Source organism: Arachis duranensis, chromosome 3 (assembly GCF_000817695.3).
Source record: "Arachis duranensis cultivar V14167 chromosome 3, aradu.V14167.gnm2.J7QH, whole genome shotgun sequence".
NCBI lineage: Eukaryota > Viridiplantae > Streptophyta > Magnoliopsida > Fabales > Fabaceae > Arachis > Arachis duranensis.
In genome coordinates this window covers 125,170,783-125,190,725 of record NC_029774.3, presented here as the reverse complement: position 1 = coordinate 125,190,725, position 19,943 = coordinate 125,170,783, and the positions used below count along the sequence as shown (strand labels likewise).

Sequence of the window (19,943 nt, the reverse complement as noted above, 5' to 3'; positions counted from 1 at the left end):
ATTCAAATTAAAATTTAAAATAATAAAATTTTAAAAAAATCTAACATAAAATTACAAACATACATATTATTATAAATATACAAATGCTCTAAATTACTAAATTAACTAATTAGTTTAGTTGTTACTTATTTATTGCAAGTTATTACATAAAAAAAATTATGGGTTCAACTCTCACCTTTTTCACTATATAATTAAGTGTACCTTACTTGAACAGGTTGGACCTTACTTTATTCTTGATTGCATCGTGACTAAATTTCAAATTCAATCACAAGCAAAGAGTAAAAGAAGTTCAAAAATCATTTTAGTGTATTTTTATTATTAACAAAAATTCAAAAAAAAAATTATTTCTGCGTCAAAATAATTAAAATGTATTTTTTGAGATTTATTCTTAATTGAAAATTATTTTTATGAAACTACAAATGGTCAATGAATTGTTTATGGTCGATCAAGTTTGTGAAGATTTATCAACACGAGACAAAGATATAATAAATATATAATATACTACATGGTGTTGTAGATAGTTGTTTTAGTTTTAAATGTCAACTAGAAATTTCATCATGTTAGAGGTGTAGGAAAAATCTGCATGCAACGATTGTGGAAAGAATAGAAGTTGAAAAGAACTGAGTCGAGTGTTAGAGAAATAAACTTTTTGAAATTGTGTGAAAAGTTTACAACGAGGAGATTATTAGTACAGATGTATTGGAAGAGGTTGTTAATGACATAAAAATATGAAACCTTGATCGTCGGTGAAATTGACCATTTGAATTAGCAATATACTTGGACTAAAGGAGAGATCATCGCCAAAAAAAGAAGCAGAACACTAACAAATGAGAGAACTAAAGTGTAATCAGATGATAGAAGAAGAAGAGATAAAGAGACAATCATGAGAAAATCAAGAAGCAATGCAAGCTAGTGTGGTGGTTTTATGTTGAAATCAGTTGACTCGTCTGTTTAAACAAAAGTTGAAAGTTTAAATTTAGGATTGTGTATATAACAATTTATTGACTAACGACAAAATTATTAAATAAAGATAAGATTTACGATAAATTAATCCTTAACTTGTCGAGTTATGAATACCGTAGAAAATAAAAAATATAAAATTAATACTAAATTAAAATTAAATAGATATATATTTAGTTCTTATTAGCAAAACATAAATAAAATCATAGTGAAATGTAAATAAAAATTTTCGAATTTTTTAATTGATCTTATATATATAAGACTTAAATGAGATAAAAATTATATATATAAAAAAATTTGTAAGATATAAAATCATCTTTTTTTTTTTGCCAACGAGGTATAACTCAAACAACATATTTTCTCCATACTCACTTAAAAGGTTACGGATTCGAATTTTCTTGGTAAAAAAAAAATCATTTTTTTTAGGTATATATATTTGTTTGGGGGACAGGTTTTTGAGGTATCCATAAAATCTAATCATCATTTTTTTTTCGGTTTACAAAATCTAATTATCTTTTCTCCCGTTTTGGGATACGATGAGCCCAAATTGTAGGCCTATATTTGCCCGAAACTTTGACCAAAAAGTTAAAATGAGCCCGAAACGACAGCGTAAAGGTGCAAAAAATACGCAAAATAAGAAGGTTTTAGGGTTTTAGAGCTCTACGATTTCCCTTTCCGATCATCCAGAAGATTCGTTACACTTTCAGCTAAGCTTTGATTTCATCGTCGGTATTCTTCTCTCTCTCTAAGGATAATTGATTTTCACGTTCACTTCTCGAACTATCTGTTCCTCCATCTAAGCTTTTTTTCGGTCCTGTAGGGTGGTTCTGATTTTATTGACGATGGCTCGGGTCTATATTGGGAATCTGGACCCTCGTGTGTCTGAGAGGGATCTCGAAGATGAATTTCGTTTATTTGGTGTTCTTCGGAGGTAGATTCTCTTCAAAGTTATTTCCTTTTGTTTTTTTCCAATGAAAATCACTTATGTTGGTTACCAAATTCAAACTCGTGTAAAAGGAGTAGTAACCAAATTACCAGTTTCTGACATAAATTAAGTGGTTAATTTGTTCATAAAACGAGTATATATGTTGGAAAATTTCTATAAACAATTTTTGGCAGCTGAGCTCGTCAGTTTTTGTCTATTTCCAGATAATAGTTTATATCTGTGTTTGTTATTTGTTTGTGCTAGTAATGCTTCTAAACCTGCGTTTTTTTGTCAATGGTTCACGAGTCTTATTATATATTCATGGTTTCTTTTACATTTCTATTGGCAATAAATATGTTAAATACGATGCAGTGTCTGGGTTGCTCGTAGACCGCCCGGATATGCATTCATCGAGTTTGATGATAGGAGGGATGCACTTGACGCAATTCATGCCTTGGATGGTCAGTTTATTTCCATGTTAATTCAATTTGTCATTATTGGTTCCTAAACTGTGTTTTCTCATAAATAGTTAAGATGATACACTTCACCGGTTAAAGTGCCAAATTTTTAGAGAAGCCAAATCTTTTGCTTTGCTTCATTAGAAGTTTGATTAATGCTATTTTTTTTTATCTCACGTAGGGAAAAATGGGTGGCGCGTAGAGCTTTCTCATAATTCTAAGGGAGGAGGCCGTGGTGGGCGTGGGCGTGGAAGTGATGACCTGAAATGTTATGAATGTGGTGAACCTGGACATTTTGCAAGGGAGTGTCGCTTGCGCGTTGGTTCACGTGGCCTGGGTAGTGGAAGGAGGCGAAGTCCAAGTCCTTATTATAGGCGTCGCAGAAGTCCAAGTTATGGGTATGGCCGCAGGTGTGTTGTTGACTGACATGCCAAATATGAACTAGAATGCTATGCATTTCAAATAAATTTTCAAATTTCTATGCCTTTTAGCTTGCATTTTCTTTATAATTTATTTGCTTTGATTGCACAATAGTGAACTATTGTTTGCTGTATTAGAAAGCAACATGATATGGTAAAATGAACTTTGTAAATTGACTAACCAGCCTTGTCTTTGAACCATCCTATAGCATGTTTTGTCTATAGTCTTGACTTTGTTATTATGAAATTTGACATCTCTGGTTATGGAAGCTGCTTCTGATATATTCTTTTCTTCTCATTGTTTTGTTGCATTTGGATGATTCATGAAAGCCAGAACTTGATATTAATCCAATGAATTTGCTTCATTTTATTAGGAGTGTTAGTCCTCGTGGGAGAAGATCTCCAAAGAGACGTAGCATATCACCTCCTTATCGGGGTCGCAGCTACAGCAGGTCCCCTCCATACCGACATGCTCGCCGTGATTCACCTTATGCCAATGGGTATGCTTTACTATGTTTAATTAAGTTGCCATGAATGACGGAAGTTAAAAAATAGACATGAGATCTTATTACCCTTGTTAATTTAGATTCTTCTGATATCTTGCTTTCAGAGATTGAGATCGGATGTGAATGGATCAAGTGCTGAATGATCATTATGGAACGCTGTGCTATAATGTAGTTCCCCTAGGATTGACTGAGCACACTGCCAACATGTTAGTTATGTTGATGTCATGACAATGGTAATGGGTATTGATAAACTCTTGGATTTTTATGGCTTTTGCATAGTGTTGTTGCCACAAAAGGGTGCCCTGGGGACACTTTTTTGCATGGGCTGTCACACTTGGATCATTGAACCTTGAAGGTCACTTCAGTCTTCCTTACTTTATATTGCATGTTAATTGTTCGCTGGTAGTCTTACTAAGTGACTATGTTAATATTTAATATTTCATAAAAGTTACCTAAATGTCTTGTGTTTCTTTGTTTTGAGGTTGATTATCGGCCATAACAGCATCATTTCGCCACTTACTCCATCTTCTTGTCTGCTTCTCTGCTTCACAATCGTCTCATGTTGTTGCTTCGGTATATAAGCTGACTAAAAGTGCAACAAGTTGGTTACATAGGACCTTTTAGTTCTGTTCAGGACAGGAATGCTGCAGATGCATCCTCCTTTGAATTGGTGAACTCTTTGGTGATTGTGGATAGAATTTAGTTATTTCCATCCTGCATCATCATGAAATTGACTCAAATCGGTTCCTATTTAGTGACTAGCTATACATCTAGTGTCTACTGCTCACCATCATGTGTTAAATTGATGGGCTGCTTCTCATTGTCTGCTCTATGACTGTTTCTTTTAGTGGTTTGTGGTCTGCATACTACACGATTGGGATTGCAATGGTCAGCATCTTGGTTGTGTGCAAGACTATTTTGGGTGCTCTATCCCTAGCAAGCCAGCATGCGCCAAGCGCCACGTGTCTTTGATTGTCCACTTTCTGACTGTGTCATTCCTTCTCGGTTGATGATTTTTTACTTGCATCTGAATTTGTGTGTCATCGTCGGCTCCCGGGATCCTCGTGCCTAATTGTCTCCTATCTGCTATCTGGGGTTTTCTTTTAGTCTTCAGCACTTGATCAAGTGTATGAAGAACTCCGCTTAGATTGACAGCATTGATTGCATTGGATGGTTGATCTTGAGGAATTTATTGTCTGTTGGCTTGCCTATTTGACTATTGTGAACTTGTGAAGTTTAGTTGTTTTGCCATATTACTTTGCTGTAATTTAAGGATAATTTTCTGCTGTTCTGTTGATACATACTAGCAATTAAATACTAATACTAACAATTAGAATTCTTTCTCTGACCTGTCTTAGTTTTTTCAAGCAAACCGAATTTAAAGCCTATATCATAAAAATTGAAGGATACTTGCTATTTTTTATCCCTTTTTTTTTTTCCAAGTTAGAGCGGTAACGTCACTAGGTGTATTTTAATTGGAGAATAGTAACTAAAGAGTAAATACTATTTCTTACTTTATATACCAACACGAACGAGTGTTACAGAGATTTGTTCATGTCATAGTTTTTCAAGTTTATTTTCGTTTTGTTTTATTGATTCAAACGTCTATATTGGCCTTAAATAGTTAAATTTAAAACATACATCAAACAAGAAACTAAAATATTTATGTGGGAAAGTAACTGATGGTTAAATCCATCAACTAGTTATCATATAATTAATAACTAATTTCCATAAATAATATAACTCTTCAATGTCGAGTTTATTCTATCTAGTAAAGTTGAACGCCGAACTTGTACTATTTAACTTCTCATTTTGCTTTGGAAACAAGCTTCCTCCTAGCAAAAGATGGCAAACAGAAAGATGCTGTATGAATCTGCAAACAGAAAGTATTAGTAATATTGCAAGGAGCTAAGGATAAACGAAATTTGGAACTAGATTAGCAAAATAATGATCCAAATAATTGAGTTTTAAGCTTACCTCAGAGTTGTAAAATTTCATTGGTCTTACTGACTTCTGAAACTCTTTTTCATCTATGGGATTCACTGGATGCTTGAAATCCACAGGTGGTCCCTCAGTTGAGCAAAGCATAAAACCAATTATTCCGCTGAAATGAAAATAAAACAACAAAACAAAAGAACCATAAAAATGGACAATTATCCAGTCTCGCTATCTCTATACAGAAAACAGATTAAATCACAAAACATTGTCAAGAGTCTAAAGACAAAAAGATAAAAGAACTATGGGGGAACTATCACAATTCAAACCTGAACAAGATGTTATCGCATAGGGGGGCATATATTGCAGAATTTGAAAAGCAAAGATGAGCAAAAGAATTTTGTAAATAGATGCATACCTTGGGTATGTAGGAACTGTGGTCCAAGCATAGTTGACAGAGCCTTTGAAAGTCTGGCTACAATTGGTGACAATGCTCTCAATTATGTCCATGTGAAGCCATATACTTTCTGCCTGAGTACTTACAACTCCTCCTGGCCGAAGAGCCTTAGCAACCAACTCGAAAAAGGGCTTCTCAAAAAGCTCTTGAGCAGGACCTTGAGAATACAGAAAGTAAACTCTCTTTAACAAAACGAAACAATTTAAGTGGCAAACAAAACAGTAACAAAAAAGCCATACTTAGGTGCATTACATATGCAGCATACCAATAGGGTCAGATGAATCAACTATAACTGCATCATAAGTTCCTTCTGGAGCTTCCTTCAAGAATGCAACTCCTAGAACCATCAACAGAGGAGCCAGCATGAGATAACTTAATTCCCAAGTGTAAAACACTGAAGGGACAAATTAGAATTGATGATCATACCATCCCCAATATGAAGCGACACACGGGGATCATCAAAACCTATGGCTACATCAGGGAAGAATTGCTTGGAGACCTGCATAAGATGAATTACTGAGTGAATGTACATATAGTACATCTTTATTCCTAGACAGACGGAGAAGGGAATAGATCAACAATCACCAAATCCACCCTTAAGGTGGTTATTGCTGTTCTGCTCCTTCTTGCTTGGGAAAAAAATCTAGAAATTGTACTTCATACTTGTTTTAGAGAAATAGGAAAAGAACTGAGTATAACTCTGTGTTGCTTACATCAACAACCATCTTGTCAATTTCGCAAATGTCTATCTTTTCAACTGATGAATGGCGTGATACTTCTCTCAAGACCCCTCCATCTCCTCCACCAATAACCAAGACCTAACATTAAATACAATTAGAGGCAGTAAAAAACCACAAATTTTGTTTGCTGAACATGCAACATAGACATACACCAAAAAAAAAAAATATTTCATGGAAGCATATAAATATGGAGAAACCTTTTTAGGATTTGGAATAGAGCAAAGAGGGAGATGAGTGATCATTTCTTGGTAGGCACATTCGTCCCTTTCAGTGAGCTGTATGACTCCATCCAAAACAAGAACCTTTCCATATGATGATGACTGCAAAGGACATTATAGAATTGCATTGACAGCATAACCAGGACAACGAAAAAGCTCGCAGAATGAACGTAATAGTAACTTTGAGGCTGATTGGTGGAGCCTCATGTACCTGGAACACCATGACATTCTGGTAATCAGACTTGCCTTGAAACAAAACTTTTTCCACTTTCAATGAGTGTGCTTCTCCTGCAAAATGTACAACCATATTTGATTTTGTGAGTGTATCACAAAAGTAAAAGTAGTTTTAGTTGCAGAAAACAAAGATAAAACCGATTCTGTTTCTACCTACAACAAATATATTTCTACCGGAAAAGTCTAAGGAGCCATCAACTTTATTAAATTATGACCAGCAACTAACCAGCAAAAGAAAAATGAAAAATCCCACACCATTTGATGAAATGACATACCATTAAAAATATCATTGATGGCTACTTAATGGCTACAAATCACAAAAGTTGCTGCCCCTAGAACTCCTCTATTTCTACCTAAAGCACTGGATTTGTAACAATTATGGCCACAAATGTATAATTTTGTTACTGCAAGATGCATCATCAAACAAAATTTGATCAACTAGTCAATCAGAACAAAACCATGCATCAAAATTAAGCAGACCAAATTGGAATCCATTAAAAGAAAAAGAACGAACCAGGCCACATTGGACTAATTTCGGAGAACCAGCCTTGAATGAGGGATGATATTCCAATTCCATCTGAGACAGGGGCACCGTTCTCGTCTTCTTCTTCTTCTTCGTGGTCTCTTTGCCTCTTCACTTCCGAAGCCATACCCTCACTGATTTTCAGTTACGACCGTGCTTGGCTCTTTATTATTGGGGGAAAAACGAATATAGCATAAAGCGTAAAAATAATGAAGAATCTGCTTTTTAATCAGATGCTGCGTTCCTGCTTCGTCTTGTATTGTAACAAATATTATTTTATTCGGTAAAATTTAAACTAATTTAAAATAAAAAATTACTTATATTTTAATTTGAGTATTTAAAAATATTATTTTTTAGTTAAAAACTCATGTGAAGTCGAAATTAATATCTGAGTGTCTGTTGGATAAAAATTTAGTCAAATCAGTCAAATTATCCAACTTCACGTGAAGTCGACTGAATCTAAATTTTCACCTATTTTTTAATCACTTATATATCCCTGCCTCCCATGCTAATGTTTTACGTATGTGCTATGTATATATGGGCATGCAATCTGAGCCGTGATTCTATCATATCAATGAGATACTACATACTAATAGTGTTTTTTTTTTTTTACCGAATAATAAAGATAATGTGAATTTTTTTAAAGGATATTTTAATTTTATTATTTTGAAATAATATAAATTTTTGTTAAAAACATTTTTCAATAATAATAATAATTAATTTTGTAAAAGTTTTATTTAAAATATTAATTTTAAAAAAAATTGAGATAAATTTGACTATAACAAAAAAAACATTAACTACTTTAATTTAATCTTTTCCAACATCTACAATAATAAAAGCAAGAGGATATACTTGATTTTCTTTAAGAAAAACAATTAAACCAAAATGCTAGAATTTATATATGCGTTTTGTTTAAATGTAATTATTTTTTAAATTAATATTAATTAAGTTTAATTGGTATATATTTTACTTAAATAGTATATGCAAAAACTTGGGTCAGTGGATATAACATAATTCTGATTTAGGCCATTTATGTTGGTTACTACTATCAGTTTAATTTTTGGAGATAAGTGATTTTATTATATAATATTAAAATATTTATTAAAAAAATCGATATAAAAATCAAACAAATTCAAAAAATAACTATAACTATTTGTGTTGTTTTTTTTTACCAGTTTAATCTTTTAGAGTAAATAGTTTTATGTCTAATATAATAATCCCTTCACAAAAGTCCCTTATGTGTTTATATTTTTAGATATCTACTTTGTAGAATCAAGATGCTCTAAACTCTAAAATAAAAAAATAATAAAATAAAAAATTAATCACTCTTAAACTAANATTTTAGAATATCTAAATTCATTTATATTATAGATTTTTTTTCATTGTATTATTGTCAATAGAAGTTGCTTACATGTGTAAGACTAAGAACTCAGAAATGAGAATGGAAGGATTCTTCCATTTTTGTCAAAGAAAAACGCCAGTCCTTTGCCTAGCCAGACAAAAAAAAAGCCGTATTTTATTTTTATTTTTGCTTTTGACAAAAGAAAAAAAAAAGGTCAAAAACCATTATATCGGTATATATATAGGTGGAAACTCGTGTAGTCGACTTTATGTGAAGTTGATAATTAAGAGCCGTTAAATGATTTGATTGATTTGATTAAATTTTCATCTAACGATTTTCAGCTATCAACTTTACTTAAAATCGACTGCGCTTGAATTTTCACCGTATATATATCTTCCTTTATTTAAAACTAAAAGGGGAAAAAAATTCCTTTTGCTTTTCTCCGTCCAAGCAGGATTGCAGGAACAAACACATCACATGCATGGAGCCGGAAATGCTAAACGAATAATTGTATCTTTGATCATTATTGCAACCACTTGAAATACACGAACATATTTTTTTTATGTGATCTATTGGGTTGAGTTGGCTTTACTATTTAATCATTCTTCGGTTGTTCAAGAACTATGATCATGCGATCTAATAATTATATATTGTGGTCATATCATCAGTATCAGTCAGTAGATAATTAATTATTTGTTATCACATTAATTTTTGATTATCCGTTATATATAAGAATAGGGTACTCCGTGGGACATAACATATAATTAATCATATATGGAGTATCATTTAGTGTATGATTGTAAGATAAAGGAAATCACATATTATGTTGGTATATGACATATTTGCTTAGTTGTTACCTATTTTGAATATTATAAAACTTCAAACACTAGACTCTAAGTTTCTAACATATCTAATTACTCTTCCTCCCGAATTGGAGATTGCAAAACCAAAACCATTATTGTCGTTGTTGCGCGAGAGATTAAAAAAGAATAAACTAATAATGAAGAGACAACATTTGTGTGTGGAATGGGGATGGTGGATTAGTAATTAGCTCTTTATATAGCTCAGTGGATAGCCATTAATTATATTTTGATCTCTATTTTAATACATAAATTCTTAACTATTATTTTACTCTTAAAAGTTTCATAAATACATACTTTTTAAATTTCTAAAAAACACTATTCCATTATCCGATCGATATACTTAATTAGTGCTTCATTTTCTTATTATTATTTATAGACAAAAATTTGGTACATCTAATATAAGATTAGAAACATATTTTAAAAATATATGGTTCGAGTATTTCCTAATATTTATACGGCTTTTTAGGTGACATCTAAGACTATATTTTTTTTTTTGTTGACTTCTAAGATTATATTTGTTTATAGAGAAAGAATATTAGAACATAAAATTATGTTTAGTAAATAAAATATAAATAAAATTTTACATTTAGAAATATTGAATTAATATATATTGTATTTATAATTTATTACCAAATAAAATATAAAAATACTAATTTTTGTATCTCTATTTTTTATATCTTATTTTTAATATTTTATCTTATCATATTTTCAAAACTAAATACAGTCTAAGGCATTAAACCTATTTAATTAGATTTTTATTGATGAAAAAAATGGACATATTATTGTGTCATTTGTAGGGATAGTAATACCTCTCAAATCCACGGGTATCCATTTCGCCCCTACCCGTTCGGGACGGGTTTTTAGTGGGGCGAGTTTTTGGAAGGGACGGGGCGGGACATGTTTAGGTAATACCTGCCCCGCTATATATATAATATATGTAAAATAATTAGTAAATGATTAATAATATTGTATTATATTTAAATTTTTATTTTAATTTATGTTATGTATATGACGATGGTTATATAAATTTTAAAATTTAATTTTATATATTAGATTTTAATAATTATAAAAACGGGTAAAAACAGAATAAGTACCCGTAGAGACATATTAAAATTCAATATTTTATTACTCACAAATAAAAATAGAATAAATTTTATATGAATTATTATACAGCAGAACGAGATTGAATAGAACAAAAACCCGCCCCCAAACCTACTCTGTTGCCACCCCTAACTCATTTGTGTGCATAGATATGTCAAAACTTTCCATAGGGACAATGATGGACTGCTATTATAAATGCATATGTCGGCTACTTTTGGCGCTGGCTCAATTGACATTTCACAAATCACAATTCATTTTTAAGAAATGACTATTTCTTCATAAATTACAAAATTCAACATATAGATTTAAAACTACTTTAGCACATTCAAAGTAAATAATAAAAATAAAATTGAAAATTTTATCTAATGCATTGACTGATAAATCAGAAGTTTAATGAAAATTAAGATAGAATTAATCAGCAAAAATATAAAGAAAACAAAGATTAATAATTTAATTAATATGATACATTCATTAATTAAGTATTTAAGTATATTCTGTTAACTCATTATTTATAGAGTAAATATATTATTTTAATTGATATCATATACATAATTAAATATTTATATCAAATACTTTTTTTTTAATTATACATCAAAATCAAATTCAAAATATTAAAAATTTCAATGAATCAAGAATATGACTCTTTAATCTTTATAGTTATCATAAGTTTGAACATTAGAGTTAGCTTTTGAAATTAAGTTAATTTCAGTCATTTCTAATATAAACGCTATTAGAAAATTTTTTATTTTAATAAAAATTTAATTATAATAATTATCGAAATAAATAATTTAAAAAATATTTACCGAAAAAAATATTCCACTCTTATCTCGTTTACAAGATAATTTTGCATGTATCTCGTTTACGGTGTAAACGAGATAAGACAAGTGAACGCGAAATGAGTATATCTCATTTACACTGTAAACAAGATATACGTATTTTAAAAAAAATTGAAAATAATAAAAAATATTAATATTATTAATAATTCAAACTTTTAGCATGTATAGTATATAAAAGGAGCGATTCAAGCTCAAGCAGATGATACGAAAAGAAAAAACAGAGGTTTCTCACATCAAAGGTGGGGTGAAGAGAAAATTCAATGAGAAAGAAAATATAGAATCGCACAAAAGGATTTGCTTGGAAAAGATACAAAACACTCGCGAGGAGGTGGAGGGCACCGGCCGTCAAACGGTGCCACAAGAGTCATGAGAGTTCTAACATAGAATTATCGGGGTTTGGGGAGACCTCTGACATTCCATGATCTTAAAGGGATTTGTAGATCCCACTCCCCCGAGGTTGGTTTCATCTGTGAAACAAAAAACCAGCTTTGTCGTGTGGAGAACAAGTTAAGGACATGTGGTTTTGGCGGTTGGTTTCTGGGCAATCCTAATGGCACAGCAGGTGGTCTAGCTTTGGCATGGAAAGAGGGCACTGAGGTAGTAGTAACGAACTCCGGTGATTTCTTTATTGCTGCAAAAATCAAGGATATTATTAGGCAGGAGGAATGGGGGCTAATTGGTGTTCACTTTAGTAGTATAGAACAGACCCGGCATCAGCAATTTGAACAGATCAAACCTATCCTACAATAATTTCAAGGCAAAACTATTATTCTTGGTGACTTTAATGCTATAAAGAATACCTAAGAAAAGGAGGGTGGATGTTTGCCTGCGGAACCGTCTATGACAGCTTTCAACTCCTTTATAGAAGACAACAATTTTCTGGATCTGGGAATGGTCGGAAGACCGTTCACCTGGTCAAATAGAAGGAGAGGACAAGAGCTTATTCAAGAGAGGCTTGACAGGGTGCTGGCAACATTGGAGTGGAGTGAGTCTTACCCTACAGCTACAGTTCTCAGACTACAGGAGGACGGCTCCGATCATTTTCCGTTACTGCTGGATTTTAATCCTCCTATAGAGAAAACAAAACGCAGGTTTAAGTTTCAAGAGAGATAGTGTTGGAATGCTGAGGTAAGGGGAATAATGGAGGAGACGTGGAAAGCAGAAGTTGAGGGTTCCCCTATGTTTATTCTTGCCCAAAAATTAAAGAAATGCAGACATTCACTCGTGCGTTGGCAGCAAATTTTTCGGTCAAACTCCCTACAACAAATTCGGGAGCTCAAGGACCGGTTGGAAGAGCTGAGATCCTCTGGAGTTTAAGGGGGTGAGCAGATTCTGGAGATTGAAAAGCAGCTTGAGGTGGCCTATTTAAATGAGGAAAGCTACTGGAAAGACAAGTCAAGAATAAAGTGGCTAAAAACAGGGGACCACAACACCAAGTTCTTCCACTAATTTGCTCGGATCAGATGCTGCAGTAATAAGATCTGGAGTTTGGTTGGTGAAAATGGGGTGGTGGCAACTACAAATGAGGGTATTGCGAAAGTAGCAGAGGACTACTCAAAAGTATCTCTCTGCCATTGCTATCCATGATCCGAGCCAGGAATTTGAAGAGTTTGTTCCGAAGGTAACCCCAAGTATAAATCGAAAACTTCTGCGGCCAGTCTCTATGGAGGAGGTTAAAAGAGCAGCATTTAGTGTGCATCCTCAAAGTGTCCCTGGAGATGATGGTTTTACAGCTAAGTTCTTTCATACATTCTGGAGTATTGTGGGTGGAGATATTTTTTCGGCTGTAAAGAGCTTCTTTACAAGAAGCAGATTACTCAGGAGTTTCAACCATACCCAGATCTGTCTTATTCCTAAGGTCCCCAGTGCAAAATACATGTCCCAGGTGAGACCCATTAGCCTCTCTACAGTAGTATACAAGATTATCTCGAAAATCTCTTAGTTAGTCAGAACCAGAGTGCCTTCCTGAAAGATAGACTGATTTCGGACAATGTTCTTATTGCACATGAAGTTATGCACTACCTAAAAACAAAGAGATTTGGGAGTGTTTTTGAGATGGCCATAAAACTGGATATGAGCAAAGCATACGATCGAGTAGAGTGGCCTTTTCTTTGGATTGGGTGGATTAAAGAGGTTGTTACGACTGTTTCTTACTTTGTTGTTGTGGAAGGACAACCATTTGGCTATTTCAGGCCAAGTAGAGGTATCCGGCAAGGTGACCCTTTCTCCCCGTATCTTTTTCTCTTCTGTGCGGAAGGACTCTCCTTCCTACTACACAAAGCAGAGCAAAACAGGAGTTTACAAGGGATCCAAATCACCAGAAGGTGCCTGACAGTTAACCACCTCCTCTTTGCAGACGACTCTATCCTCTTTTGTAAAGCGTCTCCTAACTGTTGTGATAATATTTTGGATTTTCTGGGTGATTATGAAAATTTTAGTGGACAAACAATCAAAAAAGAGTTAAAGGTTGGAAACGCAAGCTACTCTCAGCTGGAGGGAGACATGTCATAATTAAGGCGGTGGGAGAAGGTGTCCCTATTTACACCCTGTCATGCTTCAAACTGCCTGACTCGTTACTTCAGAAAATTCACGGTATTTTAGCTCGCTTTTGGTGAGGTCAGAAGGGAGAAGAATGGAGGATTAGTTGGGTCAGCTGGGACATGATGACTAGGCCGAAATTGGAGGGAGGCCTGGGATTTAAGAATCTAAAGGCACAAAACCTGGCATTGCTAGGCAAACAATGTTGGAGAATAGCAACACAGCCTAATTCAATATTGTCTAGAATCCTAAAAGGCAAGTACTTTCGATATACAGATATTATGAGAGCGGAGGTAGGCAACTTACTGTCCTGGGGCTGGCGAAGCATTCTGGAAGGGAGAAAAGTTACCGAGAAAGGATTAATCTGGCAAATAGGTCCTGCTTTTGAGGTGAACATCTTCTCTGAACCATGGATTCTGCCTCAGCAACAATTTACCCCTCCCTTTAGGTTAACCTCCTTTGCCACAAATCAACCTGTCTCACGGGTCAGTCACCTGATGCACGAAAACAACGAGTGGAATCAACAACTTATTTCCTCAATTTTTCCACCATCCATCACCCAACAAATTTTAGCAATAAAAATTGGAGAACAGAGGGATAAGCTTACTTGGTTATTCCATAAATCAGGTAGATATGAAGTTTCTTCTGGCTACAGAATAGCCTTTATGTTCAACCATGAACCAACTGAGCTGCATCCCCACCTCCAGCAAAGACAAGGGATTTGGCATGACATCTGGAAGACTAAAGCTCCACCAAAGATCCTCCTTTTCCTCTGGTGTGCGCAACATGAAAGGCTTCCAACTATGGACCTGCTTCACCGAAGGATCCCCTCAAGTCTGGCTACCTGTCCGCGGTGTCACGCAGCCACAGAAACCATTATACATTGCTTATTCTCTTGTGAGAAAGCTAAAGAAGTGTGAAACAAAAGCCCTTACCGTGGTATTACTGCTGGTGAAGAGGAAAATCTGTTCTTCAAGTTTTGGGAGGCAAAGAAGAAGCACTTAATTCTTAACCCAAATGAAGAGCAAAACATAGCTTCATTAGGGATTTACTACTGGTGTATTTGGCGGTCTCGCAATGACCACGTCTTCGGACAGAGTGCCAAGACTCCCCATGTAATACCCTAATATTCAAATACTTATGCTCGAGTCATAAGTCAATGATATTACGGTGGTACGACTCTCAGGTGGATTTTTAATATATAAATATAGGTAAATTTGAAAGGAGTATTAATCGAGAAGCCTGAAAAGAGTAGAAATAAAATTTGCGAAGACGTATCACTCACGTTTCGACATCAAAAAGATGAACCGTAAAGCCGAAAGCGATATACGGACAAGGCATAAAGGAGATTAAGAGATAGATAATAGATAGATATATATAACATAAGTAAATAGCCACTAGTCGCGACCCGCGAAGTTTAGGCCGGCTAGGGTACAGTATGAAAGTAGTTGACAACAGTATATCCTACTCTCTCCCAAAGGAAACATGAGAGCCTCTATAGGCAAGTTCAAAAGAGTTCAATACATAATATAATCTTTTCGAAACAAAGGTGGAGAGATTCTAACAAAACACAAAGTAGAGAAAATAAAGATCTTCGCCGTCTCTCAGACGAACCACAACTCACTTCTGAGCATCTGGACCTGTATCTGAAAAACAAGAGATATATACGGAATGAGAACCCCGGGCCCATGGGTTTCCAGTACGGTAAAAGTGCCAAATAAATACAATGCACAGCAATAAAAACTCACTAAGCATCCTAAACTTCTTCAATAATTATCCATCCTACGTTCTCGCTAATCCTGAATAGGCAATGGTCATAAAAGAGTGCTAAACTAATTCATGTTTCACATGTTTCCCAACTCGCTGACTCTTACACGAATCAGACTCAGAATCATAAACAAAACCATCACCAGTTATTCTACCTCAGCAATTCTGTTTCAATACATCATACCCTCACCTGGAGCTAGTGAAATCACATCACTGCGTCTACCTAGGGAGCTCAAATTATCTCATCAAGAACAGCCCTCAACATCCACTGACACCAGCATGAGGGGCCTCTCAGTTGTACAAGCACAAGCAATACAGGCAAGTAATACACAAATAAGGTACAAGTAGAACAAGTAGCACATAATCCATTAACATAGCATATATATGATGTAGAAATCCAAAACAAATAGGCAAACCCAAACAATTCAAATATATGCAAATGATGTATGCCTGCCCTATAGCTGATGATATCATCTGTCGGTTATATAGCCAACCTGACATGTCCTGGTAGCTAACCATTGGATAGAAACACCCCTTGCGGAGCAAGTAGGCTTGAGCTACAACCCCCTTGCTACTACCCGCTCGACCCAGAGCCAGTGGAATAACCACTACTGCGGCTACTACCCAGGTGGGTGTTTAAAAGCTCAACCTGGAGCGAGTGGATTCACAAATACTGCCGTTACTACCCAGGCGTCACAATCTCTGACCTGGAGCAAGTAGGACGAACCACAACCCTTGCTACTGCCCAGGATCTCAAAACATACATTCGTTCAGTTTAAAAGCAATCATCATTGTTATCAAATCTCAAACATTAACCTGGAGCAAGTGGGATGAACCACAACCCTTACTACTACTCAGGTATCAGAGCTACATTCATTCAAAACTCCATAATTAAACTCATTTATCATAAACATCCTTTCCCGTCTCATACCCGGAGCAAGTGGACAACGCCACTGCCTACTACCCGGGGTTACACATCACATTTCAACATTTTCCATTATTATCCATTTAACACATTCATTCATTAATCATATATGCATTTATACTCAGCCATAATCCATAATAGCTTTGCCGTAACCAGGCAATAACTCAGCCATCCGGCTCACAGTTCAATCCAGAACTAGCCAATTTATCAACATGGCTCCGCCGTATCCGGCAATAACTCAGCCATCCGACTCATGGTTCAATCAAGAACCATCCATTTATCAATAAATATAGCCCTTCGACTCATGGCATACACGGTACTTCCACCGTCATCCTCCATATCTCATATAATCATCTTTGATCATCATTGATCATAACTTTTCCCATTGCTTCATTCGCAAGTTACCACATCCCCTAGCTCTTTTCTCATTGTTAGGCATATCATAATGATTTAATACATAAGGGGTGAGATCGGAGGCTTAGAAATATGAGATTTAGCTTTTAAAACTCAAAAATCAACTTTGGCATGAAAATAGGGCCACGCGCACGCATGGATGACTACAAAGCTCATCGACGCGTATGCGTCATACACGCGGATGCGCGGATTGAAACACAGCCAGACGACGCATACGCGTCAGCCATGCGTACGCGTGGGTGCATTTGCGCCCCAGGCACAAAACTGGCACAACTTTGGCACAACTTTCGGGAAAATGGCTAGGCAGTGGGTGCAGCGCATCGACGCGCACGCGCACACCACACGCACGCGTGGATGGTGCCTTCTAGAAGAACGGCGCGCTCGCGCCATGTGCGCCTACGCGCGGGGGGTCATTCTGCAAAAATTTTTCTAAGTTAAAAGCTGCAGAATTCACAAATTCAACCCCCAATCTTTCGACGGACATAACTTTCTCAGTTTAAATCGTTTTCCACCCGTTCTTCAAACGGCATGGACATCCCGGATCCAATTTTATTTCTAAACAAGTTTGGCACAAAACGGGGATCCGAAGTCCAAGTTATGTTCTATCAAAGTATGCCCAAAAATCATGTTTTCACTCAAAACCACAAAGTGCCATTTTCAAAACAAGCCATTTCCGACTCTTTTCAAAATCAACCAAAACATGCCAATTTCATCCCTTTTCTTTGAAATCAATCAAAGTATATCAAAATCGACATTAAGCCTCCTCAACTCATACACTAATATATTACCACAATTCACAAAATCGCCATATAACCATTTTTACCCATTTCAAACAAATGGCTAAATTACAAACACATTAACATGTCATACATCCTTCCTCATCTCAATTTCTAACAATACTATTTCCAATCAAGCATCATTATACATAATCAATATCATACTCACTATCACATGGTTTCACCCACAAATCAACCTTAATCATTTCTCAAGCATATATCACAACATACATATCTCTCATGCATCATCATACCATCAAGGCATCAATAAGCATGATCACATATATGACCACATAACATACTTCAACCAAAACCAAACATACCTCATCTATACAATTTCACCCAAAATTACCAAATTCCACGCTTCAACTCCTCAAACCTTATTATTCAATAACCAACCCAATCATTCATGTATTCATTATTTGAAATTCATCCAATCACTTGTGTCATCATACAATGCACACATCAACTTACCTTCCTTACCTCTTTCTGGCCTCCTGCCCAAAATTCACGGCCTCCGGCCCAATTTCACAATTTAAATGCATAAACCACAAATCAATACTCATTACCCAATACATCAAATTCTCAATACACCAAGCATACAAGGCCACACAATTCTTAACCCAATCATTAATTCACATTACATACCAACTATGCATATTAGCACCAACCATTTACACAATCCAAACTTAATCCTAGGGGCATCTAGCCTAGAAATTCTCATCACACCACACGGTACTTAAATGAAACTTAAACCGTACCTCTTGTGGCTAAACCAATTGAGCCTCTTCTACGGAAGTCTCCACCAACCCTTAGCTCCAAGCTGCACCAAAGCTCTACAAGCAACACCAACCTCCCAATTGTGCATCAAAATCACCAAATACACTAACATAACCAATATCACATACATACATCAACCTAGGGCTCATAAAAATGACAAATCACAAGGGTTTGAGCACTTCTTACCTCAACCCATATGAAGTAGGGATAGAACCCACTTGGAATCCATGTTGGAGTATCCCTAAACACCAAAAAATCACAAGATTTCAACACCAACTACCCAAAAACGTGTAACAGTGTGGAATTTCAAAAATTGGATAGAGATGAATGGAATACTCACCGCAAAACTTAGATAGAATTGTAGAGGATGAGAAGAGCGACGCGTGGCCGCAAACGGCTCGTCAATCGGAGCTCCGTAACTCAAGTTATGGTGGTTTGAAGATCAAAGAGAGTTAGGTTTTCTCTCTTCTCTTCTCTCTTCTCAATTCAGCGCCCCAACCCTTCCTTTTAGGGTAAAATGAGCTGAAATGCTCATAACTAATATTTATATATGTTAGGTCTTGGACCCATTTAGGCCCAGTTCACTTATTTTTATCCGTTGGCCCAATTTTGGGCCAAAACCTTTAAGATTAGCGCTCCAAATCGCGCTTTAAATATTTCTACCTCCCCTAATAATAATTCCTCATTTCTTAATCTTATTTACTCATAATTAATTTTCTCGTACCAGACAGACCTCAACCGGTACTTCCGGTCAAAATTCCACTGTGCGCTTTTACGCAGAAAACTATGTTTCGACTCGGAAAAATTCACTGAATCTAAATATCATATTTAAATCATCAAATTCCAATTGTCAAATCTTCCAACCATATTCGCTCCTACTTAACTTATTATTCAATTAATTTCGGTTAGATTGGGTATGACCACGTCTTCGGACAGAGTGCCAAGACTCCCGAGGAAGTGTATGGCCTCGCGAGAAGGATGATTATCTCCCACTATCCACGTGAGAGAACCATTTCAATTATCTACCCCACTATCTCATCAATCTCTCTTAACAATTGTAAAACGATTATTTTTATTTTTCAAATTTAAATCAATCCAATTAGATCATAATTTAATTTAATATTTTTTAAAATGAATATGTTTGATCAATTAATACTAAAAAAGAGTACATAAACAATTTTAGTTTAAATTATATTATCCAATAACATTGATTTAAATTTGAAAAA

General features: G+C 35.1%; 2 protein-coding genes across 4 annotated transcripts; one reads left to right on the top strand and one right to left on the bottom strand.

Annotated features, from left to right (window-relative positions):
- The first annotated feature begins 1,545 nt into the window (after positions 1–1,545).
- Positions 1,546–4,616, top strand: LOC107481309 (serine/arginine-rich splicing factor RSZ21). 3 transcript variants are annotated; one of them, XM_016101574.3, is made up of 6 exons: positions 1,546–1,685; positions 1,781–1,891; positions 2,258–2,346; positions 2,525–2,753; positions 3,137–3,262; positions 3,373–4,616. In XM_016101574.3, exons 2-6 carry the CDS (start codon positions 1,803–1,805, stop codon positions 3,377–3,379), a joined length of 540 nt encoding a protein of 179 aa, XP_015957060.1. In that variant the 5' UTR covers positions 1,546–1,685; positions 1,781–1,802; the 3' UTR covers positions 3,380–4,616. The 3 variants fall into 3 exon arrangements, with proteins under 3 accessions (XP_015957060.1, XP_015957061.1, XP_015957059.1); XM_016101575.3 differs by having other exon boundaries at positions 1,546–1,689; positions 2,525–2,741; XM_016101573.3 differs by having other exon boundaries at positions 1,546–1,689.
- Positions 4,617–4,891: 275 nt separating this feature from the next.
- LOC107481310 (spermidine synthase 2) lies at positions 4,892–7,573 on the bottom strand. The gene is made up of 9 exons (XM_016101576.3): positions 7,367–7,573; positions 6,830–6,906; positions 6,598–6,720; positions 6,374–6,478; positions 6,087–6,159; positions 5,926–5,997; positions 5,622–5,817; positions 5,246–5,372; positions 4,892–5,141 (listed from the first exon to the last, which is right to left on the bottom strand). The coding sequence occupies exons 1-9, from the start codon at positions 7,500–7,502 to the stop codon at positions 5,076–5,078; spliced, it is 975 nt and encodes a 324-aa protein (XP_015957062.1). The 5' UTR covers positions 7,503–7,573; the 3' UTR covers positions 4,892–5,075.
- Between the last annotated feature and the right edge of the window lie 12,370 nt (positions 7,574–19,943).